The sequence below is a fragment of the Sebastes umbrosus genome, chromosome 22 (genome assembly GCF_015220745.1).
Source record: "Sebastes umbrosus isolate fSebUmb1 chromosome 22, fSebUmb1.pri, whole genome shotgun sequence".
In the NCBI taxonomy this organism is placed as follows: domain Eukaryota; kingdom Metazoa; phylum Chordata; class Actinopteri; order Perciformes; family Sebastidae; genus Sebastes; species Sebastes umbrosus.
Window position 1 is genome coordinate 19,527,086 of NC_051290.1, and position 27,723 is coordinate 19,554,808.

General features: G+C 40.5%; 4 protein-coding genes and 1 non-coding gene across 18 annotated transcripts in view; 2 read left to right on the forward strand and 3 right to left on the reverse strand.

The window, feature by feature from the left end:
- The window catches only part of LOC119481199 (collagen alpha-1(XXV) chain), a 178,416-nt gene extending 171,018 nt beyond the window's left edge, over positions 1-7,398 (reverse strand). For 6 of the 14 annotated variants that reach the window (XM_037757931.1, XM_037757932.1, XM_037757928.1 and 3 more), the window contains exons 1-2: positions 6,632-7,396; positions 6,259-6,328 (exon numbers count right to left, since the gene is read on the reverse strand). In XM_037757931.1, coding sequence (XP_037613859.1) covers positions 6,259-6,328; positions 6,632-6,898 — 337 coding nt within the window. In that variant the 5' untranslated portion in view covers positions 6,899-7,396. Of the gene's footprint in view, positions 1-6,258; positions 6,329-6,631 lie in introns of all 14 variants that reach the window. The other 8 variants (XM_037757926.1, XM_037757923.1, XM_037757925.1 and 5 more) reach the window with 3 other exon arrangements.
- Positions 7,399-12,622: 5,224 nt separating this feature from the next.
- saxo2 (stabilizer of axonemal microtubules 2) lies at positions 12,623-15,029 on the forward strand. Its single transcript, XM_037757969.1, has 4 exons — positions 12,623-12,779; positions 13,285-13,449; positions 13,843-14,015; positions 14,095-15,029. Exons 1-4 carry the CDS (start codon positions 12,736-12,738, stop codon positions 14,970-14,972), a joined length of 1,260 nt encoding a protein of 419 aa, XP_037613897.1. The 5' UTR covers positions 12,623-12,735; the 3' UTR covers positions 14,973-15,029.
- Positions 15,030-15,415: 386 nt separating this feature from the next.
- larp7 (La ribonucleoprotein 7, transcriptional regulator) lies at positions 15,416-22,129 on the reverse strand. Its single transcript, XM_037757936.1, has 13 exons — positions 21,973-22,129; positions 20,874-21,085; positions 20,680-20,780; positions 20,476-20,559; positions 20,022-20,186; positions 19,801-19,903; positions 19,348-19,653; positions 19,020-19,173; positions 18,750-18,901; positions 18,028-18,140; positions 17,584-17,743; positions 16,930-17,021; positions 15,416-16,519 (listed from the first exon to the last, which is right to left on the reverse strand). The coding sequence occupies exons 2-13, from the start codon at positions 21,070-21,072 to the stop codon at positions 16,442-16,444; spliced, it is 1,707 nt and encodes a 568-aa protein (XP_037613864.1). The 5' UTR covers positions 21,073-21,085; positions 21,973-22,129; the 3' UTR covers positions 15,416-16,441.
- An 813-nt stretch (positions 22,130-22,942) lies between these two features.
- trnai-aau lies at positions 22,943-23,016 on the forward strand. The gene has a single exon. It is a non-coding gene; the product is annotated as a tRNA-Ile (tRNA).
- A 23-nt stretch (positions 23,017-23,039) lies between these two features.
- Positions 23,040-27,115, reverse strand: LOC119481194 (NLR family CARD domain-containing protein 3-like). Its single transcript, XM_037757913.1, has 6 exons — positions 26,632-27,115; positions 24,698-26,420; positions 24,504-24,587; positions 24,256-24,339; positions 23,546-23,623; positions 23,040-23,458 (listed from the first exon to the last, which is right to left on the reverse strand). Exons 1-6 carry the CDS (start codon positions 26,942-26,944, stop codon positions 23,140-23,142), a joined length of 2,601 nt encoding a protein of 866 aa, XP_037613841.1. The 5' UTR covers positions 26,945-27,115; the 3' UTR covers positions 23,040-23,139.
- Between the last annotated feature and the right edge of the window lie 608 nt (positions 27,116-27,723).

The window sequence follows — 27,723 nt, forward strand, 5'->3', positions numbered from 1 at the left end:
CATGAGAAACCAACAACTGGATACACTAAAGAGTCTGACCTTCCCTCAAACATCATGCCGGAGAGGACCAAGAAGATTTAATGCAGCACATCCACCAGGAAAACCATTCGACTGTAACCAAACAACTTGACTGACATCCATTGACAAAGAGCTTATTGAATCTTCAAGGCACAAAACCACACTGGAATAATTTTGCTCCACCTCTAACAGTTTGAATCTCATTGTCCAACTTTATGCTTTGATGATGCAGAAAGTGCAATCAACCCTAAAGGGAAAACATTCATTCTCTCACAAACGCGGCCTGTTTTTGGAGCGAAATGCATGTCAAATCAAAACGGGGAGACAATTCTTTTATTCATTTGCGGGGTGGGCCGTTATGTTGCGGTGACGGAAACCCCTTCATTTAGCTCCAAGTAGTAACCGTATAGAGCAGCCAAGACAGGATCTCCAAGCTTCCTACTTTATTCCACACAAAATGACGATTTGGAGGACCACCGCCAGGAAATGTTCAAGGACACATGAGACGAACCATTAGGCACGAGCGCTTTTCGATTCTCCTCCATTCCTTTGGCCCCGTCCCCATTCTCCCAGCCCGAGGTACTTCAATCTCCAGCAGAGTGCTGTTGTCCGTCCATCCATTCATCACAGCTCATATAAAAATCACGTCCATTCAGAGTGTCGCCTCAGGTTAATGTATAGTAAAAAAGAGGAAAAAAGTGTGCCACTCTTTCAAACCCCACAGTCATTCTCATTACGAGTGCTTTCAGCTGGCATGCCTCATCATCTCCCATAAAAACCTGCTGTGTCAAAAGGTATAAAGAGACCATCTGTGCTATTTCCAGCATCCTGCCCTTTATAATAAACCTTGTGTGAGAATTGAAAATTAGTAGCAAATGCACCACTTCTGATGATTCACCGTGATAAATCACGCCATGTTCATTTATCGGGAGCGATGTAAAAAAAAAAATCGGAGCTGAATGAGTCAAGCTTTTCGTGCACAAAGTGGTCCCTGCAAGATGTTATTATGAGTACATTACGCTCATGATTTACATGTAGATACCCTGTTAAGCAATTTAGCAGCAATCAAAATCATAATTGCCCATTCGCCGTTGCCTCCAGGCAAAAGGCTTCCCAGGCTCCAGCTCTCGGCCTCGCTTGCTCACAAAAGGCGGCCTAACCTGACTCACCTAACCAAAAGCAGCTGGCCGCAGTGGCTACCTGGAAGTCTGCTTAGCTTTACCTAGCACTCAGTAATTACATGGCCATTAGGGCACCTCCCAGCACCAAACCACACAGAGGGCCAAATTCAAAAGCTGTCAGTGATTAATTACCAGTTGCCCACTGAGTTGAGGATATCGGAGGGGATTGGCACAACTGTAACTATATCAGGCCGCTGGGATTACACACTTTGAGAGGCGGAAGGGGGGATTGGAGCCCAGCTTTGCCACGAGGAGTTGAAAAGGAGTGATTAGGTTGAGGATTTTTGTGGGCTGTGTGTGTGTAGGTTCGCCTCTGCTGAAGTGAATCAAATCTGGATTTGACAAAGCAAGCCAGACAGATATTGCTGCATCTGGTTTTATTTTGAAATCTGAAGACACAACAGCAGCTGATTATGACCCCCTGCCGCCCCCACAGCCTGCGACAACCAACGTTGGGGTGTTTAGTGGGGAAAAACAAAAGTCCCGCACATTACAAGTTGTATGTTTTCCCAAGAGCACTTTGGCCGGTGTTTAGCTGCCAGGCTTTTTGAAGCGAGAAATGCTGCAGAGTGGGAAAAGGGGGATATGGGTGGGAGGGGGAGTTTGAGGTGTATGGGTGAGTAAACAGGGAAAGAGCAAAAGCACCAGTGCTTGCTGACTGCACATTTTATTATAGTCCCATTAAACAACAGGCCCTGCGTGGAATGCAGCTCACAGGGGAGGAGAAGGTACACAAAAAACTGAAAAGCAAAACTACCTGCCAATGATGAAACAATTATTAGGAGGAGGCTCGCTTCACGGTGTGGCACGCTGAGTGGGTGTGACTTCAGACATTTCACACCGACTTGGTTTGCTTCTCCCCCTAGGCCCAAGACTATTTACACCAAATGTATGGTGTAAAAGCTGTTTTTCAAACTGACGAGGGTTCAACATGCAAATGCGGCGCAGGCGGGGTCCCTACTTAAAGGAGTACTTCACAAATTTAGCATTGCACTTCAATAACAACATCATCAGACTTGCAATTCAGTCCAACAGTGAAAAAAAGAATATCAAAATCAATCGTCTTTTCTTATTCAGCATTCTTCTTGTAAAATACTGGCCAAAGTATTGGACAAAATTAAATTGTGGCCTGATGATGGTACTAGATGAAAAGTTAAGGGATTAACAAAGTTGCTACTATTCATCCTGAGGGGAACACGAATGTCCAAACCAAATTTCACGGCAATCCATCGAAGTGTTGTCGAGATACAAACTTTTAGTTAGTTTAAACTTTTAGTTGCAAGTTTCATGGACACCTTTCTAATGGTTGTTGAGATATTTCAGTCTAAACCAGACGGCAACCCCCAGGTCTGAAAAGTGAAGCCAATGCTGAAGTGCCTTAAACGTGCATTCTTTCTAACAGCCAGCAGGGGGCGACTCCTCTGGTTGCAAAAAGAAGTCTGATTGTAAAGAAGTCTATGAGAAAATGAGCCTACTTCTCACTTGATTTATTACCTCATTAAATATGAGTTTATGGTCTCAATCACTAGTTTCAAATCTTCTTCGATGCAGCATGATGTTGATTTAGTAAATTATGGTCCCATTTAGAGTCAAATAGACCATAAAGCAGGGGATGCTTTAGGGCGGGGCTACCTTGTGATTGAGAGGTCGCTACCACGGTGTTGTCCAGTCTGGGATTTGACTGTTTTTTCGTCTTACAACTTTAACCCTTTCACAGTGTGTTTTCAGTTCATGAAAGTAAATTATAACATTTTTGGTAGCTTAAAAATATCTTATTCAGCGTTCAGTTGTACTTAGCTCCACCCTCTCGTGTCACTGCTGGTTGCAAAAAAACAACATGGCGACAGCCAAAATGTTGAACTCAAGGCTTCAAAACGACAGTCCACAAACCAGTGGGTGACGTCACGATTCTTCCACTTCCACTTCTTATATACAGTCTATGGTCTGGACCAAAGTGGTTGCCCGCCCAACCAACACTGACATCCCTAGAGCCAAGACGCTACTGTGGCCAGAAACAATCACAGCCAAAGTGTTTTAGACACTCAGAAGCTAATAACCGTGCTAAACGACAGCAATACCAGACACTGTTAGAATGACAAATGGCAAAGAAACGTCACCTCCGTTAACCAAGAATTACATCAGCATGAATAAAAACATACTTCAGGTTCACTATGATAAAGATGGAGATGGTAAAAAACTTCCTATATGATTCAGAAACAACCCATAAAATATCCTGAAGCTGTATGGACCATTGCTCTGTCTTTGCAACCACTCCATCTTCTTTGACAGCAATAAAGTGAAGACTGTGAAAAGCACATTACGGTCCTCCCCTCAAAGAAAAAAAAAAAAAAAAAGAAGCCACATCTGAGCCACGGGCTGTCTCCTAGACAGAAGAGAGGATAAATATTGAGTGAACCCATTCAGCATTCATATAAAGAGATTTGGCCCGAAAAAGCCAAAGCATTAACAAAGTATGTTGCATGTGTAATACACTTACACTGCAGGAATGTTACAATATTAAATACACTACGGATTCTTCAAAGTATCCTGATGATATATGTGTTTTTTATGTAACCATAGTTTAAAAACTATGGGATAAGCACTGGACACGAAAAAATTTAATCACATGCCAGTTTCCAAGATGGGGCTCGGTGCCGCCTTAGCTTTAGGGTCGCCGAGCTTCATTTGATGTGAAATGTTTTCATTGTTTTATTCCTGCCCTTTACAGAGATGCGGTGGGAGCAAATAAATAGCAGACATTCGATAGGGATCGAGAACAGAGAGCAGCGTGATTGTGAGAGTCTCATTATGGTTAATACTTCCAGTACTCGTGTCTCATTAATTCAGGCATTTCTACTCAGCAGATGACTCATTCGCAATTGATGAACCCACTTGTGAAGACTAAAAAATGTGGAGGGTTATTTCACCAGTCTTATTTCACCTATGTCTGATTATGATAGATGTAGTGATAATTTTATAGTGTTTCTGTTTCTGGTTGGAGAATCTTTTTGTCACCCTTCCAACAGAGAGGTCAGAGGTCAACAGCAGAACAGTCCCTGGCTTTAGTACAGATCCTGCATCCTGCATCCTGCATCCTGCCTCAAGGACACTTCAGTCCTGCAGCACAGATGCTTTCCGACACCTGGATTGTCCATCCAAAAATCCGACCACGAGGCTACTCTGCACACTGTCACACATCTACGACCTTTCCAGAGAGGTCACCTACAGTATGTCCACCCTTATTGTATTACATTCCCAGCTGGAGTTGACTTGAGGCTGTGATGTGCACACAGATCCATCTGCATCAGGCTTTCAAAAAGTTGTGAAAACATGTCACTTTCGTGCAGCATCCAGTCTACCCGGTGCCGTGTATAGCTATACAGACAACCAGAAACAAGCATAATGTTCACATGTGTCTCATTGAGAGCACATGTGTTGCTGCCATGCAGAGTGACGTGTTATTAAAGGCAAGATATTACACTTGATTCTGATTTCAAGGACTCCTTTTATCCAAATTGAGCAGGGCTGAGGATCCTGTTTGGTATTCTGAAAACTGATGCTGACCTTGTAGGCATTTTTGAGGGGTTTGAGTATTTCACATGAAAAAGAAAAGCACAAAATGCTTCGAGCAAACGCTTCAAATATACATCTGGTGGAGTCCTAAGGTAATTCACATATCCTCACTGTGCTACGAAAGCAATGCAAGTACAAAATGTCAGCTTTTTATGAGCTAAAACATTCCGGTTTTCAGATTTATAGCAATGCCATTGTTAGGGCTGCCCCCTTTTAGTCGATTAATCGACTAATCTGTCGTTTTGGTCTTAGTCAAATAAGATTTCTTGAGTTGATTAATAATTTTTTATGCTTTTTTTCATGCTGAATGACTTATTTCCAAGAAACTTATGAGCACATCTCTGCTAAACAAGATTTAAAGTGGTGCTTTTGTGTGATTCTTTGTGGAGAAACTCAGTTTTACAGATCTGTCGATTGAATGAACTAATCAATTGTGTGTTCGTCAACTAAGAATTTCTTTTAGCATTTTTCATCTGTTGGGTTGTTGGATTTTTAAATGGTTTATTTAGCTTCAGAAGTAGGATAGGTTTCTCAACTAATTAAGGTACACTTAATCCTTCAGTTTCTGACAAATTTCAAATCATCTAAATTGGAGATACGTGGTTTTCATTCAACAGAGATCATGATATTCCTTTGACCTAAACCAAAAAAATTAAATGGAAAAAAAACACGCCATATGATACAATAAATGGATCTTCAAGATCATAATCTGTTATGTCCACAACTCTTAGTTGATGTATTACAGATGTAAAACATTCTTAATGGACTCATTGACATCTTAAACTACACAACCATCTGAACTTTACATTAGAATTATAGATTATGAGGTGGCAATTCTGTATCTATATTGTAAAAAAAAAAAACACCTGCAGGGTTCTTTATAACATTTCTTTTCTCATTCTTACTGGAGCTGTCAATCATTGACGAGCAGCATTGTGATATCTGACAATGATGCACAATAGTATAAATGCCAACTTAAAAAGTCAGGAAAAAAATGTATTCTGCGGCTCAAATTGTTTATCACTCCCTCCAACATCCTCGAGCAGCATCTCCCACACTGGCTGCACCAACTAACCTCCTCCCAAAATGATCAGAATGCTGCTGACCCCCACACACTGAAGGAATAAATGTTTCCATCTACTGGCGGGAAATGTGAATTTCAACATTTTTCTTTTTCCAAGTGAGCAGACAGTTCAAACAACCTCTCAGCACTTCTATGTATAGGCTGCTGTTAAATACCTCTCTTTCTGTTAAGTGTGATGGCCAGTCAGCTGTCTGCATCCTTCACAGCAGAGACCTTCCCCCAATACTATCAACAACACCATCCAGGCAAACTGGCATGTGTCATCAATGAAATAAACTACCTGTTCAGAAAAAAGCTTCCATTCATTCTCACATCAACTCTGGTGTGAGTCACACAAACAGGCTTCAAATCCAGCAGACAGCCACATGTCCAGAATGCATTATGGGAAGTAGTTTTATTTACCTGGAGGGCAGTTGCATTCAGGTGCAGCTTGTCTGGCAGTCCGAATCTTGACAAAATGTTCATAGGAGCGCTGAAATTTTCAAAAGAAGACCAGTTTCATTCATATGCACATGATGCGTTCAATGAAATTAAACTAGGGGGCATTTGGTGTCAGTTTAAAAGGCAGTTAAAATGCAATTAATAAGTGCAATTTTGCACTTTTTTGCACTATTACAACGGGTAGTACTTTTTTTTTTTCTTTTGTTTCTTTTTTTTTGTTTATATATGTTGTTGCTGCTGTCTGTACGTCCCTTTACAAGTATGTGTATGTATTCCTTTAACCTTAAATAAAAAAAAATAAACATAAAAAATAAAAAAACAAGGGCAATTTTACCTGAGAGAGCAGATCATCCACTCTTTGTTCAACCAATGAATTCAAATCATCCATGGAGTAACCTGGAGCGCGGATAAAGGTGCGCTCCTGTCCATTCCCACTCTCCAAATCCACGACCCGGTTGTTAATATCAGCCGCGTTGACGCTCAGGAGGATGCAGAAGGCGACGGACAACACCGAGCACAGAGACGAGATGATGTTCAGCACTGTTGTTGTGCGGCAACGTTGTTGTCGCTTCTGTGGCACCACCACCGCTTCTTTCTCCATCTTTACCCACCACGCACTTAGAGATGCTCCTCTCGATTCCTGCGGTCTCCAATTCAACTAGACGCGAACTGCATCTATCTGGTGCGCTAGTCACGAATTTGTGGCACAGAGGCACACAAATGGTCTTGCTGCGCGTGTGAGTGAGATGCGCCTGCCCTGGCAGCGTGCGCGAGGCGTTCACGTACTTCTAGTGGTGACAGATAATAGATGAGTGGAGCTCCTCACTTCCAAGTCAACCTGCACTGACTGACTGACTGACTGGCTCCTGCAAAAACTTGTTGCGCCGAGAGCCCCCCTTTTTGCACAGTAGTCTGCTGCAGAGGAAATTGCTATAATGCACAATAAAGTAGAAGGAGAGGCTGGGGAAATCCACGGCAGTGCGCATGCATTGGAGACAGCTTTACCACTCGGAGCTTTTTTTCCACGGTGCAGGCATGCTCACCCTCAACACGCCTCCAATCTGCCCACGACTCATTAACATAATTTATTGACCTGCTCCTTTTGCGCTCAACCAGTCGAGCACAAATTGACATGAAGTGCAGTTATATTGGATTCAAGATTCAAGATTCAAGAGTTTTATTTGCCATTTGCACCTATAAGTGCATTGTAAAAAAAAAACTGTTTTTTTTTGTTTTTTTCAAGAAATGTTACATTTTTTTGTCTGTATTTCAAAATGACAGAAGAAAAATGTAAAAATTACATGGTTCATTTGTGATTTATATGTAAATGGTCATAGATTTACAGTATTTTTTGTAATCACAATCGTAATTATCTGTATTTAAGCTTTTCTTGATCATTTTTTTAAAGATAATTATTCTGTTTTTTAGATGTTTATGACTCTATTTTAACAATTCATTTATGTTAGAAGAAAAGGATTTCATGGAATTCTAAAAATATTTCTTGTAAAAATACAGATTGTTTTTTGCAAAACTTCTGCTCTCAAAAAATATTTTAAAAAAGGAAATAATGAATATATTTCAGACAATTATACAGTGGAAGGCAGCATATTGCACAGCTTTACAGTCCATCAGTTCCGGTGTACTGTGTGTCAATAATGGTATGGAGGTGAGGTGTGGGCTATTTGTGTCCCTCTTTACTTATTCCTGTCAGATCTCAACTTATAGCTGCGTAAAAGGAAAATTACTAGCTGCATTTTGTAAAAAAAAAAAAAAAATTATGTTTTACTATAAGGTGCACTGCAAGACAGCAAACATAATAAATCATTCATGGAATCATGGTGTTGTTTATACTTGAAGAATTTGCGTTTTCTGCAGCCGATGTGTGGCAACGTCAACATTGTTTTTGGCGATGGAGCTATGCGTAAAAACGCACGAAACTCTTTAAAGCGCTCAGACAGAGGCGCTCTATAAACTGTGTCAACGTGATAAAAGAGCACATCTTATAGATTGCTTGTGATCAATAGACATCATGCAGAGAGAAGAGAGCCACAAAGCACAGCAGTGCTCAAGAAGAGATGCTGATGCTGCTGTACTGTTGGATGCCTTGTGTTTCTAATAAGATGTTATCCATTTCGACTGGAGTAGATAATGCACAAATATCATCAGTGATTCACACCACATGATACTGGCAAAAACTGGGAAATGTGGGGTAAAAAAAAACCTTTACAGATCCTTATGAGAAATCCCTGCAGGGTTATAATCTAACATACTGACAGAAGTGAAGAATTAGTCTAAATATTTCTGCACTTTGCATCAACTCTAATGCACATTCATAACTGAGCAGCTTGTCTGAATGCCACAATGATAATCTAATACATTTACAGCATCAATACAACAGTGTTCCCTCTCTGTAAATGCTTTGAATTTAATGTGCAGACTTTTGCTATTAATTTGAGCTAGTTTTGAACCAAAATCGACATCCATCCCTCTCCACCGCTCACCACTTTCAAGATGCCAAAAATGTATTCTGAGTGACACTGAACAGAGAAGTCATTTCTCATATGCAGTCAGAAATTCTTAATGGGGGACGATTTCAAATATCCATAAACCTCCCCAGACTTCTCATTTCGCGGTTCATCTTCCCAGCCTTTTTGCATTTTAAAGTTTTTCTGTCAAAATAAGATCTTCACTCCAAATCACTCAGAGAGAACAGAGGATGAGTTATCAATGTGGATTTGACAGCATTTATCAGGGCACTTTTCAGTATGTTTTATGTTCCCAAATAATCAAGTATATTCTACAATAATTAGATTTATAAATTAACTCTGAAGAGTTCTACATTCCTAAACTTCAAGTTCATGTCTGCTCTCTCATCTAACACAATAAAATCAGACATTATAATCTCTCTGGCATGCAAAAAGTTAAACAACTAGTGCTACTGCCACAAAGGGAAACAAATCCATCCAGGAGAGCTAATGTATTATGTTTGTTTGTCCACAGTGTCAGTAGCAAATTAACATTCTCAAGCACTTTAAATTCATTAGTTGACAGTGACATCGAGGCACTGAAGTTATTGTTTTGTTGCATAATCTGCAGATTTGGAGTGCAAAACCTACTCCCAGAATTCTTCATATAATGAGGGGGAAAAAAGGCAAAGGATTGGAGATGGTAAATGCACACAGGTGATTTTAATTATTGTACCTGATTAGGCCTCCTCAGGTGAAAGACTGCTCGATTGACACCTCCCTCACTCTCCTGTTAGGGTGGGACAACTTTCCCTTTCTGAATTCTTATTGGTAGATTGAGTCCTCTGACCTCATCAGAAGTCTAATCAGCCAGAATAACTGGGAACACCTGTGTAGGTGAAGTTGTATAGCAAGCCATGATTAAAAGCTACAGCTGGACAGTACTTGTATTTCACTTTAACTGTATAAATGTGACCCAATGTAATGTGCATTTGACATACAGGTATTCTTAACAGGTATTCATGAAGGTCTGAGTCTACAATTCATACTTTCACAGTTCATTAACTCCATTTCTGTGTTTTCTTATTAATCACATAATTAGTTAACTCATTTACAAGACTAATATATCAGAGTTCCCCTGCAACTGACAATCTATGAGGCCGCTGGTATCACAAGGTCTAAATGCTGCTTCAGGGACTTTTCCACCCTGACATCAATACAATTACTAAAAGAAACACTAAATGTTTATAGTTATGATGGCTGATGATTAACCAATGAGTACTGAAATGTCAGTCTAAAAATATTGATATCTAGACACGTTAACCATCTTCTACAACCAGACATGGCCATTATTACCTCAGATATCATGGTGCACAAATATGGAAGTAAAAATGATCAAGAGTTTGCAATCTTTTCAGAAATATTACAAGAAATTGTCTAATTCATTTTTCTTTTCTTTCTCTCCTTTTTCATTTTTCCCTATCATTTATTTTCCTTGTATTTATGTGTATTTTGCTAAATCATGTTTTATATATTAGAAGTTGCATAAGGCTTATGGCTTCTTGACCTCTCCTGTCACATCTGTTTTATTTCTGTTGTTGTTTATGCTCTTGTAGAGGCTATGAACAAAAAATAATTATAAAAAAAAACTCACTCAACTCTATTTTAATCTGACCTCAGATTGCAACGAATGCTTTTTTATGACTGTCTACATTAACAATATATGATTATTATTTATTTTTCAAATATAGGTTTGAAAGAAAATACTCCAAAGTGAAATATGTATAATCTACTGTGGACCTGGTGGTGTCTCTGTGCGTCTGTTTTTAAAGCTTTGGACGCCATCTAGTGGACAAACACAGCAACGTCCTTAATGTTGCAGATTCCATCATCCATAATTTAACATTTGTGCGTCAGAGCGTGGCAAAATCCCCATGCAACATCCGTGTGTAGTTCACGAGGTCACAGTGGGTTTGTCCCTTTGTCCACGTGCTTATATCCTCTCTCTCAATTCAATTTGCTTTATTGGCATGACTGTCAGGTGGACAATATTGCCAAAGCGTCAATTCAATAAGAAATAAAAATTAAAAAAGAACAAAATAAAAACCAAAACATATATATAATTCATTAAGCAAATTACAATATATAGATATTTAAAAAGAAAATGAATGTAAATGTAAATGTAAGAAAACAATAAAGAAGTAATTATTTATTTGTTTGTTGTGTCAGTAAAACAAACAAACAAATAAAAAACAATTAATAACAATATATTGCAATATCAAAGGACAATGTAAACCCCCCCCCCCCCCAAAAAAAAAAAAAAAAACATGACGTAGAGGAGTCTCTCTCTCTCTCTCTCTCTCTCTCTCTCTCTTTTTTGGACGTGACTCCAAAGTGACAGATGGAGTCCTGCGACCAAGTCACGTTGCAAAATGCACCACCCAACTGCACTATGCATATTCAGCACATTAAAAATAAATAAAAAAATAAATAAAAAGGCAGTAAAAGCAACATAATCTCACAGAGGATCAACCACTTTGTCTATTTTTCTAAAGTGGCTCCTCCACTCTCTGTCACATTACTAGTATAATAGTCCTTCATGCTGGTAGCCATCAGGCTCCACAACCAAGGCTGACCCCCATATGACAACTATTAGGACTTTAAGAACTTTAAACATGCACTATCTGCCTTTAAACACGCACTATGTACCTTTAAACACGCACTATCTGCCTTTAAACACGCACTATGTACCTTTAAACACGCACTATCTGCCTTTAAACACGCAATATGTGCCTTTAAACACGCACTATCTGCCTTTAAACACGCACTATGTACCTTTAAACACGCACTATCTGCCTTTAAACACGCAATATGTGCCTTTAAACACGCACTATCTGCCTTTAAACACGCACTATGTACCTTTAAACACGCACTATGTACCTTTAAACACGCACTATCTGCCTTTAAACACGCACTATCTGCCTTTAAACACGCAATATGTGCCTTTAAACACGCACTATCTGCCTTTAAACACGCACTATCTGCCTTTAAACACGCACTATCTGCCTTTAAACACGCACTATCTGCCTTTAAACACGCAATATGTGCCTTTAAACACGCACTATCTGCCTTTAAACACGCACTATCTGCCTTTAAACACGCAATATGTGCCTTTAAACACGCACTATCTGCCTTTAAACACGCACTATCTACCTTTAAACACGCACTATCTGCAACCATCTTGGACTCTAACCATTGGCGCACTTTACACTATACATCCCTATATACCACTTTATAGACTGCACATATGCACATATTACATTTATGTATTGCACATACTACATTTATTTAGTGACGGTCTGTACACACTATGTTCACCCATTCACGCTGTGTCTTTTATATCTCTATTATTATTATTATTATGATTATGAATGTTCTACTTATTTTGTACTGTAATTACCTTGAGCCTTTTCTACCTATTTTCTTTTCTTAAAGCTGACGGTGTAAACTGCTCAGATTTCCAATGTACTTAGGTGCAAATGGCAAATAAAAAACTCTTGAATCTTGAATTGTTTTTTATCATTTTTGTATACATTTATACCTCTCCTGTGTTTCACTCTGTTTGCTGATGTTGCTGCTTTGAATTTCCCTCCGGGGATTAATAAAAGGTTTATCTTATCTTATCTTATCTTACTTCAGGAGGGATTTGGAATCCTCTTTACGCGCCAAAAAAGCGCATCATCCCTCGCAGCGTCCTCTCCTTGACAACCGGCCCGCATCACTCAGTAATCCACTGGTGTTTATTTTTAGAAGCTCTCTGCCGCTGCGTGCGACTCTCGTTCAACACACACACGCGCACACACACACACACACAGTGTTCCTCCGGTCAATAATTCATATGTAGGCCTGCAGCGCAGCGTCACAGAGCAGCCTGCACACAACTCAGAGCCTCAGGAAGCCAAAACGCGCAACCATGAGGCAGCAACCTTCTTCCAACCTATCAGCCACATCTAAGGGGTGAGCTCATCTATTTAGGGTTTATTTCTGGAAAGATTGTAATTTTGGGCTGGGCTTTCATGAAGAATGCATAACACTAGCTGGTGGCCTGCTTGTATTTTTCAAAATGTCATTTATTTTCAGTGGAATTATGTGACCTATAGTGACATGATTTTTTTTTTGGGACAGAAAATGTGTGATTACTCCTGCAGGGGTTTGATGCTGATTCTGAAATTATAGGCTGAAATACAACTATAGGCTACTACTTGATTATCTTTGATGGAAAACTTAAGTCAAATAACATGTTTAAGTGCTTTCTGACAACATCCGTTACAGTGTTTTATTCAGTTTTAACTTGTTATTGTTCAAAATGGATATATTTATTAGGATGAAACTTCTATTTTATTTGACCCCTAATGTATTTAAGCCTTTTTATATTGCCTTTTATGCCTTTATGTGTCTTATATAGGTTAAAGCACAGTTGCCTTGTTGTTAAAAGTGTGAACTAACCTTGATGTCCATGCAGGGGGAGCTCTGGCCAACAAAGAGGCCAGCCACATGCCACTATGATGACAGAGTACCAGGCGAGTTACGTTCACCCTAAATGCTACACGACCATGGCCGTGGTCGCAGGTCATAAAGACCGTTACCATACACTGAAGGGGACGGGCGTGGACCATACCACTTTAAGGTAAGATCTTAGGTTTTTTGTCTAGACGCATCTTAGTGAAGCTAAGCTGTGAAAAGTTGCTCTCACCTTTGAGGACTTATGTTCCTGGATGGTGAGGCAGAGAGTTAGAGCCAATAGTCCAGTGCAGCTGGCTGCCACATGTCTCCAGGCTGCCCAGGTGTGGTGGTGAAAGTTACTTCGGGGAATGCAGGAAACTTGAGTTGAACAGGACACAAAATAATTCCAGAGATGCGATGAACATCACAAGAAACTTGTCTATTTTGACAGCAATTAGGTTAGCACATTATTCACAGAGCATAGGGAGGATTTGTGGAAGTTGGAAGTGTTTAGAAACCTGTAGAAGAAACAAAAAAAATGGCAAATCTCACATCATTTGTTAACGTGTGTTTACAGAAAAATCTACGTTTCCCACAAACTCCACCCCAATGTTCCACCCAAGGACCGAAAGCCAAAGATGCAACCAACCAAAGTCCCCGGAAAATGCAGCTGTTCTCCACAAACTCCCCCATGCTCTGTACCGAAACAGATGCCGTCCGTGCTGGATGGGTACACATCAGTGTACAAAGGTAAGCAATCTGAGTCATACATTGCAGAAATATACAACTAATACACACAACCTAATTCAAATCCACTCTCTTATTTCAGACAGTTTCCAAGCATGGAAAATAAACAAGCGGAAGCCACTTAAACTGCCCGACGGCTTGAAGGTCAACCAAGGATTAGTTGTCACAAACGGTACCTACCAGAACAATTCTGCTCATGCTGCAGCTAAAAACGTGCAAGAACCGCTACCTTTTGAAAGCGTCACCAGCTACAGATGCGACTATGTGATCCATCCACTGCAGCCCATGATACGCAGGGAGAAGCATGTGGACTACACCAAAGGTCTGCCGTTACAGCTTTCTGCATCCTCGAAGCCAAAGCCGGCTCAGGACGTAAACCAAGAACTGCTTGACGAAGACAGCGAATTAGATCAGCAATTCAAGACCTTGTCCCTTGAGAACTGTTGCCACTGCCGATGCAATGCCAGAGAACCCAGTCAACTGGCGGATTACAACAACTTCCTCTCCACAACGCATGCAGACTTCACGGCACACAACTGCGAGCGCACCCAACCGTACCTGCCTTCTACGCATAACTTGGGGAAAAGCAGGAAGCCTTTTCAGGGAATATCTACCATGAAGGACGATTACAGAGCTTGGGACACACCGCGACGCTTCCCCTCTCTCCGTAAAGACCACGACTATCCCAAGAGATCCATCATTTCACACTGCATACCCAAGTCTGCCGTGAGCCTGCAGGAGGGTGCAGTCTGTCCTTGCATCTGTCATGTCACTAGGACAACTCCTGCTGAGAATGGAGAATGTTCCATCTTGGGAAGCATCATCCCTGGGACTGAAGAATCCAGGATGGGCTGGACTTCCCCTTTGGACATAGGAGTAACTTGGGCCAATGATGGAATTTGTGCAGAGGCCCCTCAGGACCCACAATTATGCAGCTGCTTGGCTTCTGACAGAAGCTAAGCTTACCTCAGGTAGTTTCTACCTTTGCAACAATAAAAGCCATAAACAGTACTGAGATTATGTAATGGCAGCTATTTTTATACTATTAAGCATCTCACTGATTCTCCTCAGCACAACTCATTTTGAGCGTTATGTAATCTACTTAACAGGGCATTTCATATTCCATTTGGGAAGCACATTTTCACAAGTTACACAGCTAAATGTGGTCTTTCACGACAATTAATCAATGGTGTGTAAATGTTTGCATCTGCTAGCCAGTGACTTTGCAGAGGCTGCAAAAAACATAATTTGGACCCAGTGTTTGACTTTTCATCGCTCCATCTAAACTACAGTAACTTGTATTAATGCCCATTATTCCTGTTATGAAAAGCATTTTTTTTCCCCTCTCACACAAACTTTATAAAAAGCACAACTGTGTTATAAATACCAAACAATAAACACTGTATTAATCAAATAATGACATTTTATTAAAAAACAAAAAAGGCTAATATCCTCAAAAGGAAATGCCGTGACTTGTCCACATCTTAACTGGGAGACCTTTCAAAATCAATCATATTTACATCATATACAGAATCTTTCTTAAAAAAAAAAAGTTATCCATTAAAACAAAATGTTGCCAAACGGTCAATAGACAGGCGAAGTCCCTCCCCTTCTGTTGAACCACCATGGCGGGACCTAAATATAAACGGTAGTCAACGGCGAGAGATAAATATTTTTTTGATCCCGTTTTAATCACACATTTGATGCCAATTTAAAAGATAATTTTGCACATCAAGAAAGTTAGTTTGATGTCCAACTGTGACAATGCAAGTGACGTCTCTCTCGCTGAAGCTACGATGCCTGTGCGTTTCGTTCTGGGATGTACTCACACCAGCAACAGGTCTTGTTCGTTCTTTTGCTTCCCAGATGATAAAAAGACCAGGAGTCTCTGAATAAAACACATCAGATAAGATAACGTTTCATCTGTGTGTGCAACATAGTTAAGTTAGCCAGCTAGCTAGTGATGGTGACGTAGAATTTGCGAGAAGAGAGATGTAGCTCACTGAGCGGTTTCACACAAAACTAAATGATATTACGACAAACCGCCACTTTCTTGACTTACAAAATTATGTTTTAAATTGACAAACGTCATATGTGTAATTCCTGCCACTATTCAAATGGGATAAAAAAATGATTTGTCTGTCATCGTTGACTACCGTACATGTTTTTCCCAAGTTAAGGTCCCGTGGGGTCTACCGGAAGGGGATGGACTTCACCTCTCTACATGCATAGCAGCATTCCACATTAACTCAGGCGCTCCAGTGCAAACAAAACATAAGGGGACATTTTAACTAGTTTACACTTCAAGTCTCCGTTCAGTTCTCATCCAGCCAAGTACACATTAACATCAACTGTCCCCTTCGAATCGCATCATGTAAAGTCCACATAGTTAAACACGTGTGGTTGTCGAAAACGAGCTTCGGCAGCGGTCAGTCCTCTTGGAAACGGATGTGCTTATGGGCCTCCTTGGCCCGGGCAAGGATGATTTTTTCGGCTTTGGATATGAGCTGAAGTGTGACAAGAAAATAAGGAATTAAATGTGATAGCAAATAAACAAAAGGGAGGAGGCACTGCTTGAACTGTGGTGATGGTATGTGACTGTGTGTGCATATGACAAAATTATTCCAGGTATTAGTCCATATCCAAAAATGGATTCAGGATAATACTCCTCCATCCTTTGTGCATTCTGAATATTACCATATACAACAGTGTATATGAAGTCTGCGTTACAATGTCACAGGTAATGATTATATATCACTTTATTTTGATTTCTCATCATTTTGCTAAGAGCTGATACAACTTAGTGTAAACATCTTGTTTGCACACTCAAAATAGCACAATCAATAATGTATTACTGTGCACAGTAACATGTATGTGTATGTATTTTTCTGGTTAAATATTTAACGGGTGATCTCACCTTCTCTGTACCCCGCTTCTTTTCCCTCGGACGATTCAGCTTGACTTGGCGGTCCACTAGGATCTTCTGCCAGTACCTTTGTTCATGGTCACCTTTAAAAAGGCATTGAATAGAGATTTATTATATTAATATTATTACTCGTGACTCCAAATTCAATTAACAATTCTTAAGGAACCTTTTGAAAAACACAGGCTGATGGCGCTGTCTCGATAAATTATTTTCACCATCATCAATTATGAAAACCAGCTCAGTCATCCACATCCTCTCCTCAACTGGAGAGGATTAGAGGTGCATATACTGTTAACTATGTAAGGGATAATGTGCAGCGAGCCGGTCATTGTTGTGAACCCTGACCGGGTGATGCGGAGGGGTCTTGCATCGCCCTGAAGGGGTTTATTTCAAAACAATGACCCGCTAGCTGCGCATTATTCCACTTATTACACGGCTACTTACTTAAGAAATCAATCATTTTACACAAAAACGGTCCACCAGAGTCTGAGTTCAGAACTGCGTCCATAGCAACGTTATTTCTTTATAGCAGACCGTTGCTATGTATAACAGACCGTGATTGACCAATCAGAATAGAGTATTCATCAAAGCCGTGTAATAAGCACCAATAATTTTTGCTTGAAATAAGGGAATAAAAAGTCATACCTGCGAGAATCTCGAGCTTCCAGCTGTGCTCTTTCTGTAGCTCCGCTCTAGCGTCGCTGACGGCTTTAGCGTCCTCCGGGGTGTGAAAGCGGATGTGACCCTCAGCGTCTCCGTCCAAGGTGTCGATGTACGCCACTGGGGATATTTTGCACAGAGCATCCTGCACAAAATAATCCACAAACAAGCACAGGTAACACTTTGGTTAATAATCTTACAGATCTATGTGGAATGAGATTCCAGACAACCATACTCCAAATAGATCTAAACAATGTATAGGTCGGCTTCCAATAAAGAGTCATGGAAATTATTTCAAAAATGAAAATGTGCACACTGGAATAGGTACTAATAAGTCTCGACTTGAACATCAGCACATGAAAATTTTTTATGATTTGATAACAAAATACAGATGATAATTTCAAGTCGGGCTACAGAGTTCTACTGTACCTTGATGAACTTCCTCCCTGGTAGCGGCTTGTTGTCTGTAATCTTCATGATGACACCACTGGTAAACTGAGGGCCTATGTTAGTCTCTTTCTCACTTTTGTTACTCTTCTCCACTAGAAGAAAGAAACACACGAACCGACATTTATTGCATTAAACAGAACTGAACCATTTGTGCACAAGTATTCTAATCAACCGCTGTAAAGTCCTCTTGTGAGAAGATGTTAAATATTACGAACAACTCGTTATCATGAAGTTTGATTTGATGTTTTCGGAGTAATACTGTGATGTCAATACTGTTGGGAGGACAGGTTTGACTGTCTTCATGTCATCTTCACTGATGTTATTGCATTTAAAGTGAAACAGTTTAGCACTGAAATGTACCAGTTTTGTGAAAATTCTGAAATAGTTTTAAAGAAAAAGTATATGATTTATATCATATCTTTACATCTTTTTGTTTTCAACACATGGGAATATCAAAATTGGTTTAATTATGACTGCTAAAAAGAGGCAAATCACCCCTGCTTATGGCATTGATTTTAAGCAACTATGTATATTGTATATGTATGCAACTTGTCTAAGCACCACTAGTGTTTTATAATGTATATGTAGGAGCGTCATCAAGCAGAAGCCTATGTCAGGTCACCTGGGAAAATATTTTTAGAAGGGCTTGGGAAAATAGCATTTCAATGCTAAAACATACCAAAAAAACAGACAAAACTCACTGTTTCCATCTTGAGGATCATTGTCTGTCTCCATTGTCTGAGCTCCACTTGTGTGCTCCTTATGATCAATCTTATTAATGCACTTCTTCAGGGACTTCATGCTGCGCTTCTGCAAGATCAGGTACTCATCCTTCAACAAAAGCCATTCTTTCCTTGAAAGAGGAACACAGATATCCATCAGTGTGTTCAAGTTATTTTAGTTCTTAAGGGGTTTTCACTTATTAATTAATTCTTGTTGATACATAGGGAAAAAGGGATGTGGGATCTTACTTCGATAGAACCCGGAGTGGGATGACTTCTTCCCCGATTTTCAGTTTCTCCTTGTGTTTCTTTTTTCTCTTCCTCTTTGCTTTCAGGGTTGAATCCTCTCTGTTTTCTTTCCCTTCCTCAACACCTCGCTCTGTGTCACTTTTAGTGGGCGGATCTAAAAGGGGAATAACACAGTTAACACAACTACCTCGTGGTTTTATTGCTGTACATACTCATCATTACACTTCATTTTTTTTTTTAGATTGTGAAAGTAAAAAGCAAAGAGAGTGGAAGGGGTAAAAGGAAAGAATTGTATCTTGATGGACCAGCAGATACTGTGATAACTTACTAGTCTTTGTTACATCTTTCTCCTTCTCTCCTTCGCTTTCACTCGTCTTCCTCATCTTAGATGGTACTTCACTTTCGGATCCCTCTGCCATCTGTGACCGTCGTCTTTTTTTCTCTGACAGTTTGTCTGGTGTCTTCAGAGTGCCGGCGACCTCTGATTCAAAATCCTCCGCTGCTGAGCGCTTCCTCTTTGCCTCAGACGGCTCTGCTTCCATTGCCTGCTCTTTGGCTTCTTCGGCAGAAGTCTGCGCTGTGGCACCTTCTTTCTTTTTCTTCTTCTTTCGCTTTTTCTTCTCTTCTTCTTCACCTGCAGCACATGAATGTCAAGACATGGGGATCAATATAACAAACCAACTGCCTTTTTCTTGATATTATACCAGCATCAGATTTCTCACGAGCCAGGGATTTTAGGTTTATAGCTTATGCAAAATAAATGCATTTCAATTAATTGTACCTGATGGTGGATTGTCAGATGGCAGAGGGAGGGGCTTCCTATTTTTTGTCTTGGGGAAAATCCCTGGCTTCCTGGGAGCATCTTCAGGGGGGTTGTTGAGCATCTGTTTCAAAGATCAACATTTTCCATGAGTTTTCTTCCTGCTAAACGCTGGGCTGACTGAATTATCACAAAACAGTGAAATAGTATTATATTAATAATAATAATAATAATAATATCACCTCTATGGCTTTCTGTGCTTGTTCCTCTGTCTCAAACTCGACAAAGGCAAAACCCTTGGTGTCGCCAGAGGTCTTGTATCTGGGAACGCTAACATAAACCACATTCCCGCATTTTGTGAACACTCTCTCTATCCAGCCGTGTGTCACATCCTTGGGCAAAAGTTCCTTGTAAAAAAAAAAAAAAAAAAAAGAAACAAGAAATGTATTATATTATGATCGAAGACTGTTTTTCATTCTGGCAGGCATGTAACATTTGTCAAATAACCAGAAAATTAGTCTGTGAATCAGGAAAGAGCTCAATGTAGGGTGTATTTCCAATTCTGAGGAAACATCCAACTTTGTGGACTCAAAGTAAATGTACATGTTGCACTGCAATTATTGTTTATTTCTGTAAATGTAGTCAAGACATTTCTGTGAAAACTGAATTAAAATTAGAACATAAAACTGCTTTTACCACATAGACTGTGCGGTTGTCGACATCATTTGGTACGTCTCCGACCGGAAGCTGACGCCTTACTTTATTTCCCTCTAAGTTAACCTGAAACAAAATGGAAAACACATTTGAGTTCATTGCATTCATTTGACATTAGTTTGGAGACAACCTCTCAAATATTAAAACATTTTCCAAAAACAAAATCATAAAAAAGCTTCACAGTACCTCAACTACAGATGAATTTTTCAACGCTCTCGCAATCAGCTTGGTGTCACTTGTCAACTTCTTCATTCGATTGAAGCTTGCCAACACAGATATATCAACATCTAAAAAGAAACATCACATTTAGTACAATGTTTAAGAGAAAACATTCTGGCTGATGTGAATGTAGTGTATTATTGATATTGATAGCCCCTCACATCCATCGTCTGACTCATCGATGAGTTTTTTGAGAAAGCGGTCCTTGTGTAGGTTGACATCTCCGAACCAGAACTCTACTTGCTTCTTCACATCACCCAGCACCTGTTTGACACGGGACCTCTTCTTCTTTTCCGTCTCCTTGCTCTTACTGCTGGGTTCTCCTGTGCCAGCACCACATCCCCTCTCTGTGTCAATCATCCTGTGGGTGAGACTGCAACACAAGTCAGTAACTCAGTTTGCATCAGTGTAATGTTGACTGGCTAACTGAATGGTGTGACAAAAACGCTCTTATCATTGACACTAGTAAGACAGAAGAAATTATTTTACCTTCATCACAATGCTCAAATGTTTTGTGGCTCTAGACAGATTTGTATTATTTTTTTTGCCTAATATGGCTCTTTTGATAGTAAAGGTTGCTGACCCTATATGGTAACAGTATGTCTATTGGATGTGTACTTTTTCTCAAACTGAGCTGCCTATGGATGCAAAATTAATTTCAGTGCAAACTGACAGTAAAGTTGTATCGTATCTAGTAACATGCACACTTAGAAAATAGCACATTAATAAGCTTAACTGTGTGCATTTACATGTACTTTCTTATAAAGACTGTTAGTGGACAGATCAACATGATACACACACACACACACACACACACACACACACACACACACACACACACACACAGTCAAATGCACAATCCACAAGTCAATGGTGAACACGCCCCTTTATAAGCATCAACAGTTACTGTTAATAATAAGACTAGTTAATAACATTAAGGCTAGCTAACACCGTTAAGCTTCACATTGAGCAACTCTTAACAACGTATAATAGGGCTCTGCTTAGCTAACGTTAGCCAATTGAGTGCAAGGCCTATGGAGAGGAGGCTGGGTAACGCGTCATCATTTCGCCATATACTGGGGTATAGCGCATGCGCAATACCCTTGTACCCCATACCAGTGTCCCATCCTCCTTCTATAGGCCTTGATTAGAAGTTGTTGAAGCTAGCACGTCAATTCGCGGGTATTTAAAATAAATATGCAGTCACGCCCACTGCATTTCAAAATATGTCGAACTGGCATCATAATTTAAAGAACTCACCCAGTTTGAGATGATGAAACAGTCTAGTTTGACGCGCCGCACACACACAAATATAACATAAAACGAGTTAGCTTGCTAGCTAACTTCAGACGAACGGCATTACTTCGTTCAGTGGGGAGACGTCGCAGGATAACTGCGTCATATCAGAATCAGGGAAAGCAGTTTGAAAGAACTTCCGGTGAAATTACTCCAAAATAAAAGCGGAGCACAAATATAAATCACTTTAAAAAGCTATACAAAAAAATATATTTTTGAGAGGTATATGGTTGAGTAAGAGTTATGATAAGAGTTGTGTTAAAGGTTGGTTTATATCTACTTTTAAACTCCGGATGAATATGTGGGTTGTAAATAAACTGCTGTTCATATATTTAATTTGGGATGTAAATAAATCTGGGATAGTTTTTATCTTATATTATATTATATTATATTATATTATCATTCTATGATATATGAGTTATTAGAGAAGAAGCTAGGAAGGGGTAGGGAAATATAAGTTTTACTTCTACTTACTCCTTTTTGGACAATATTACTCTTGTTTTGTTTGTTATTATTTTGTATCTGTTTTTATTTATTTTTATGTTCAAAATAAAGTCTTTCATTCATTCATTCATTCATTCATTCATTCAAAATATGCGTTGTGTGCATTTGAGGTTTCAACATTTTATTGACAATTGTGCACAAGTTACATAAATATGAACCGACTTTGTAAAAAAAAAAATATATATACATACATTGCATATATAACAACGGAATACACAAGGAATATATGCATTGACATTTGAAATAAATAGAAATATCAGTCAATCACATTCATTCATAAACTGTCTCCATAAATAAACGTTTCAAATAGGTTTTAGGACATAGTCTATTAGTGTGACATTAAGTTAGTTAGTTTTCTCTGTACAGCATAACCATCAGAATATGTGCAGTATATAATATTTCTACTCATGTTTAATGCCCGATGTCACATGGCCGGTTAGCTCAGTTGGTTAGAGCGTGGTGCTAATAACGCCAAGGTCGCGGGTTCGACCCCCGTACTGGCCATTACGAGTTTTTGACATCTTTTCTCCTCCACTATCAATTAGTTTCACAGAAAACATTCAGCATCAAACAGACATTTGACCTGTGATATCTGGCTTATAACTCCTAGAGTAGCCCTCTTGTCTGTCAGAGGTCCAAAATGCTCTCAAACTTTTTGAGCTTCTTGCACATGTCGTCCTCGGTGCAGCACTCAATCCTGTTCTTGACGAGCTGTGATAGTTGCTTGTAGAAAGTCTTCGCCCACTGGGTTTCTAAGCAGTGGACCGATATGTTGCACACTTTGTGGAGCACCATCAATAACTTCTCGTTGCTGCTGACCTCACATCTTTTGAAGACCCATTCCCCCCACGCTCCCCACATATCGTCATCTGAGAAGCTCACGGTTATGCTTTCTTGGGTGCAAAAGGACTCTGGATCTGTGTCGGTCAGGTCGTTCCATATTGCTCTGTACAAAAAGGGAATCAACAGAAGCTTTAGAAAACTTAAATTGTTGAAATATGGATTAGAATTTGTTGAAAAAAGTCACACTCACACAACTTTTTTCAGAGGATTTGGGGTCAAGTCACTGAGAGACAGCAGACCTTTGTAGCTCACTCGGTTACCCTCCATCCTGTGAAAGCACATGTAAGAGTAACATATCCTGAACAATGTTTTAAATATTTTACACGTGAATAAATCCTCAAACCATCAAATATGAAAAAAAACTCGGGGAAAAAAAGTTTGGAAATTTGTGTTTGGTTGATTACTTCTTTGTTGTTACAATGCTAATTGGCATTGTTTTTTACATGGTTGGAAAGCCTGTTTATTTACCTTCACAATGATGTCCAACTTGTAAGGATCATGCATTTGTGGGATGAGCAGCACAGCTGATTATGTGGGTAGCGCCCAAGATAAATGATCCTTATAAGCTGGACATCATTGTGAAGATAAATAAACAGGCTTGCCAACGATGTAAAATACAATGCCAATTAGCATTGTAACAACAGAGAAATAATCCACCAAACACAAATTTCCCCACAAAAAATTTCCGATTTCATATTCAACCTCTTTATCCTATATGTGACATACATTTTTGATAGAAAGGGGCCAGATAATTGGTGCTAAATGTTTTTTATTCAGATTATCTAGCACCACTTTGTGCCTAATTAAGTCTTCCTTATTTCAACAGAGTTTCAGACAACCACAATTCTGGAAAGACTTTCATTTCCCCTATTAATCGGCACCCTGACGTGAGTTTCTTACCACAACTCTTCAAGCTTTTTGTTCACCCGTATGGCACTGGAAAGAGCCAGTAGTTCCTCATCACCAATGTCTGACCATCCAATTCTAAAACAGGAAGTGGGAAACATAATCTGGGTGACTCTTTATTGTCTCAAAATAAAGAATGACTCTTTATATCTGCTTAGTGCTTGTAATCTTTTTTTAATAAAAAATAAATATTTGTTTTCTTCTTATTAACAAAAAAACGGTAAAATCGATTGATATCTTACCCGAGGTGGGTTATACATTCTGACACTTGCAACACTTCAGCAATGACCTGAGCAGTGTTCATGTCGAGGTTGTTTTCTCCAAGCCTTCAAAATGAAATAGTGGAGTTAGTGCATACACCGCATGACACTCCATATGATAGATAGGTGACTTGAGAGAATGAGACAAAGCAAACCAGATTTTACCTGGCACTCACCAAAGTCTGTTACATCTGAGCAGCAGGGGCTGAATATCTCTAAGTGCCTTAGCGTTTACTCCCGTCCCTGTCAGATCCAACTCTAATATTTGGCCCTTTGTAAGGTTTAGGAAGTACTTGATGGCGTTGTAATCCATTTGGGAGAGTGTCTCATCGCAAACATTAACTTGCAGTGTCTTTGGTTGCACGGCGAGGGCCAAAGAGGGGTCCTGTTGCTCAAACAGGCAGTGTAAATGGTTCAGGATGTGGGCCCCATTCTCACAGAGCATCGTAAGCTCTCTGATGATTCTCTGACGATAGGTGTCCACTTTGTCTTTGTGGCAACTCAGCCCCACCTGCCTTGATAGAAGATTAGCGTTGCGTTCCGAGAGGATTCCAGACAGGAAGCGGTTGAAGAGGTCCAAATGTCCACTGTTGGACTCCTCCCCGAGACTTGCGGTGTTCTGTAGTGCATCAGGTAAAGGGTGATCCGTCACTGCACAGTAAACGGCGGCGAAGAACTCTTGAACAGTAAGGTGAGCAAAGGAGTAAACCTCCTCAGTGCAGCCGGGCTCTTGTGCCACTGTTTTGTCAAGGAAGGTGCTAACAAGGCTGCATCCCTCCAACGCTGCAACGTCTCGGTCGCTGCTGTAGAACAGTGTTTGATGCTCCATCAGCTTCTGGAAGGCGAGTCGACCCAGCTTCAGCACGACGTCAGACAGCTGCTGGACGGCCCCTGCTCTTTGCTCTTGACGAAATGTCTCAGCTCTCGCTTGAGTGTGAGAGCGAAGCAAGGCCACCAGATACTGCACGTAAATGTCCGTCATGGTCTTGGGGCTCTCTCCGCAGAGGTCTTTGCTTTCTTTGAGGATGCAGCACACGATGTAGCAGAATGCAGGTATGTAGCACAGCGTCAGCATTAGTTCATTCGCTGATACAACTGCGAACATGCGATCAGTGATGGCGCTGTCCTGGAAATAACGTAAGAAGAAGTCTTGAACTTCAGCCAAGGAGAAGCCAGCGACGAGCACAAAGCGGTCGATGCAGCCCACCGGGATGTGGTTGATGGCCGTGGGTCGACTTGTGAGCATGACAGAAGCATTGGGCAGCAGTTCACCTTGCATCAGACTCCCGAAGACCTCCACCACCTCTGCGTCTTCATCCGGCTCGGTCACAAACGCGTCTACGTCGCAGCTCCTGTAGTGTCTAAACTCGTCGAAGCCGTCTAAGATGATCAGCAGTTTGTCGTCGTTGGCTAAAATGTTATCCAGTTCCTTAGCTAGGTGCCTGTTCTTACGCAAGACCAGGTCCCGGAAGTTTGTAGGTTTGTCGATCAGATTCAGGTCCCTGAAGGTCATGTGGATGATGAAGTCAAATCCAAGATGGCCCTTGTTTCCCCCAAAATCGAACAGCATCTTCTGCACCAGGATGGTTTTCCCGATGCCGGCCACCCCTGACACCAGAACTTTCTTGACTGGACGGTTCCCATTTGCTCTCGAAAAGAGTTCAGCCGGGGCGATCTTCCTGTGCACCGCCGACTTCTGCTGCAAAGATAGTCGCTTTTGTCCAAACGTCAGCACCTCGTGTCTTTTTATATCCAATCCCTGGTGTCCGTCGGCCAACAAGAGATTGACGTAGTGTTCGGAAAAAAGGATTTTCTCTCCGTGTCGAGTGTTGTAGAAGAGCATGCTCTCGCTCCGGCGCATGAGGACATCTTTATGCTTTCGTTTGACTTTGTTATACTCTGCAGAAGAAGATGAGATTAATATAACTTGTCTCTTACACTTCTTCCTTTATGTCAACTCAAGAACCTATGAACACGATCATTTGATAGTGCTTGATGAAACACCGTGCTGTTTATATAAACAATGCACTGCTATTCTAAGTGGCATGACTCTTGGCATTATTTTCATCTTAAAAGAAGCAATGACATCACTTTGGTTTGAATTGCATACCTATGGATTGAGGCTGATCTGTGTTGACTTCTTTGGAGGGCGTCTGTGCCTCTTGCTGATGATGACTGCTAATTGAGAGAAAAATCCTAGCTGCTTCCTCGCCTTTACACACCAGGATATCCAACACCTTTCTCACTCTCGCCCGGGGCCCCAGCTGACACAACACCTCCTCACGGTCATCACGAGTGAACACTTCCCGACTTACTAAGCTCTCCAGCAGAGAGTCGATCCGTCCTTCCAGTTCATCCACGAGGGAAACTCGCAGAACCCTGAGTGCTGTCAAACAAGAATTACAACCATCCCTTTCCACCATAACGAATCTGAAATAATCCTCTGCACAATTCAGAAAAGTCAGGTTACGATCTGCCGTATGTGCCAATTTGAATCACAGCATGTAGATTCATGTTGTAATTCAATCTCCCCTCATAGTTTAGAGGGATCCTGTGAATGCATGTCCCTCTTCAAGAGCGGAGAGATAAAATGAGTGAACTGTATGTTGTAAATACAGAAAGAGGAAGTGCTTTTCCATTTGACAACATTGTACTGATGACAGAGTTGAGTCGTAATGAAGCAACAGCCTTGAATGTCTTGTTCTTCTGGTTAATGGTAGAACCTCCCATTACAGTATTTTATGATCTGCAAAAGTGTTGTGAGTGAGTGAGTGAGTTTAAATTAATAGATTAGTGTACTGGTTTGAGAGAAATCCCAGCAGTTGTACTAGGGGAGAGCAGGGTTGACTGGGACATCTTTGTATCAACACCAAATAACCTTTCATTACTCACAGACTACTTGAACAGTAATGAAAACAATTTGATTTCTGAACAGATTCAGGTGTCTGCTAACAATTAAGCAAGTTTTTTTTAGAGCCCAACCCAAACGTGAAAGGCACAATTTTGTTAAATGCACAGGGAGTGCATTTTCCCCAAATTCTGCCTCTCCAGAGGCCTGTACTACGAAGCAGGATTTAGCGAGGTAACTTCAGGGTTCTACGAAGGTGGATCACTTCTTACCGGGGTAGATCGCCATGGTAATTTATGCTGAGCAGCTAACCTGCTCCAGAGCAGGTTATGTTCCAGATAAGAGATCAACTCG

Excerpts from the sequence above, each read along its gene's own strand:
- larp7 (XM_037757936.1), bottom strand. The coding sequence starts at position 21,072 with ATGATTGACACAGAGAGGGGATGTGGTGCTGGCACAGGAGAACCCAGC. Across the intron at positions 20,560-20,679 it reads AAAATTCATCTGTAGTTGAG|GTTAACTTAGAGGGAAATAA; the intron begins GTACTGTGAAGC and ends ATTTTGTTTCAG. Across the intron at positions 16,520-16,929 it reads AGAAGCGGGGTACAGAGAAG|CTCATATCCAAAGCCGAAAA; the intron begins GTGAGATCACCC and ends GTCACACTTCAG.
- saxo2 (XM_037757969.1), top strand. The coding sequence starts at position 12,736 with ATGAGGCAGCAACCTTCTTCCAACCTATCAGCCACATCTAAGGG. Across the intron at positions 12,780-13,284 it reads CTATCAGCCACATCTAAGGG|GGGGAGCTCTGGCCAACAAA; the intron begins GTGAGCTCATCT and ends ATGTCCATGCAG. Across the intron at positions 13,450-13,842 it reads GTGGACCATACCACTTTAAG|AAAAATCTACGTTTCCCACA; the intron begins GTAAGATCTTAG and ends GTGTGTTTACAG.
- LOC119481194 (XM_037757913.1), bottom strand. The coding sequence starts at position 26,944 with ATGGTGGAAAGGGATGGTTGTAATTCTTGTTTGACAGCACTCAGGGTT. Across the intron at positions 24,340-24,503 it reads GAATGTATAACCCACCTCGG|AATTGGATGGTCAGACATTG; the intron begins GTAAGATATCAA and ends TTCCTGTTTTAG. Across the intron at positions 23,459-23,545 it reads AATCCTCTGAAAAAAGTTGT|AGCAATATGGAACGACCTGA; the intron begins GTGAGTGTGACT and ends CTTTTTGTACAG.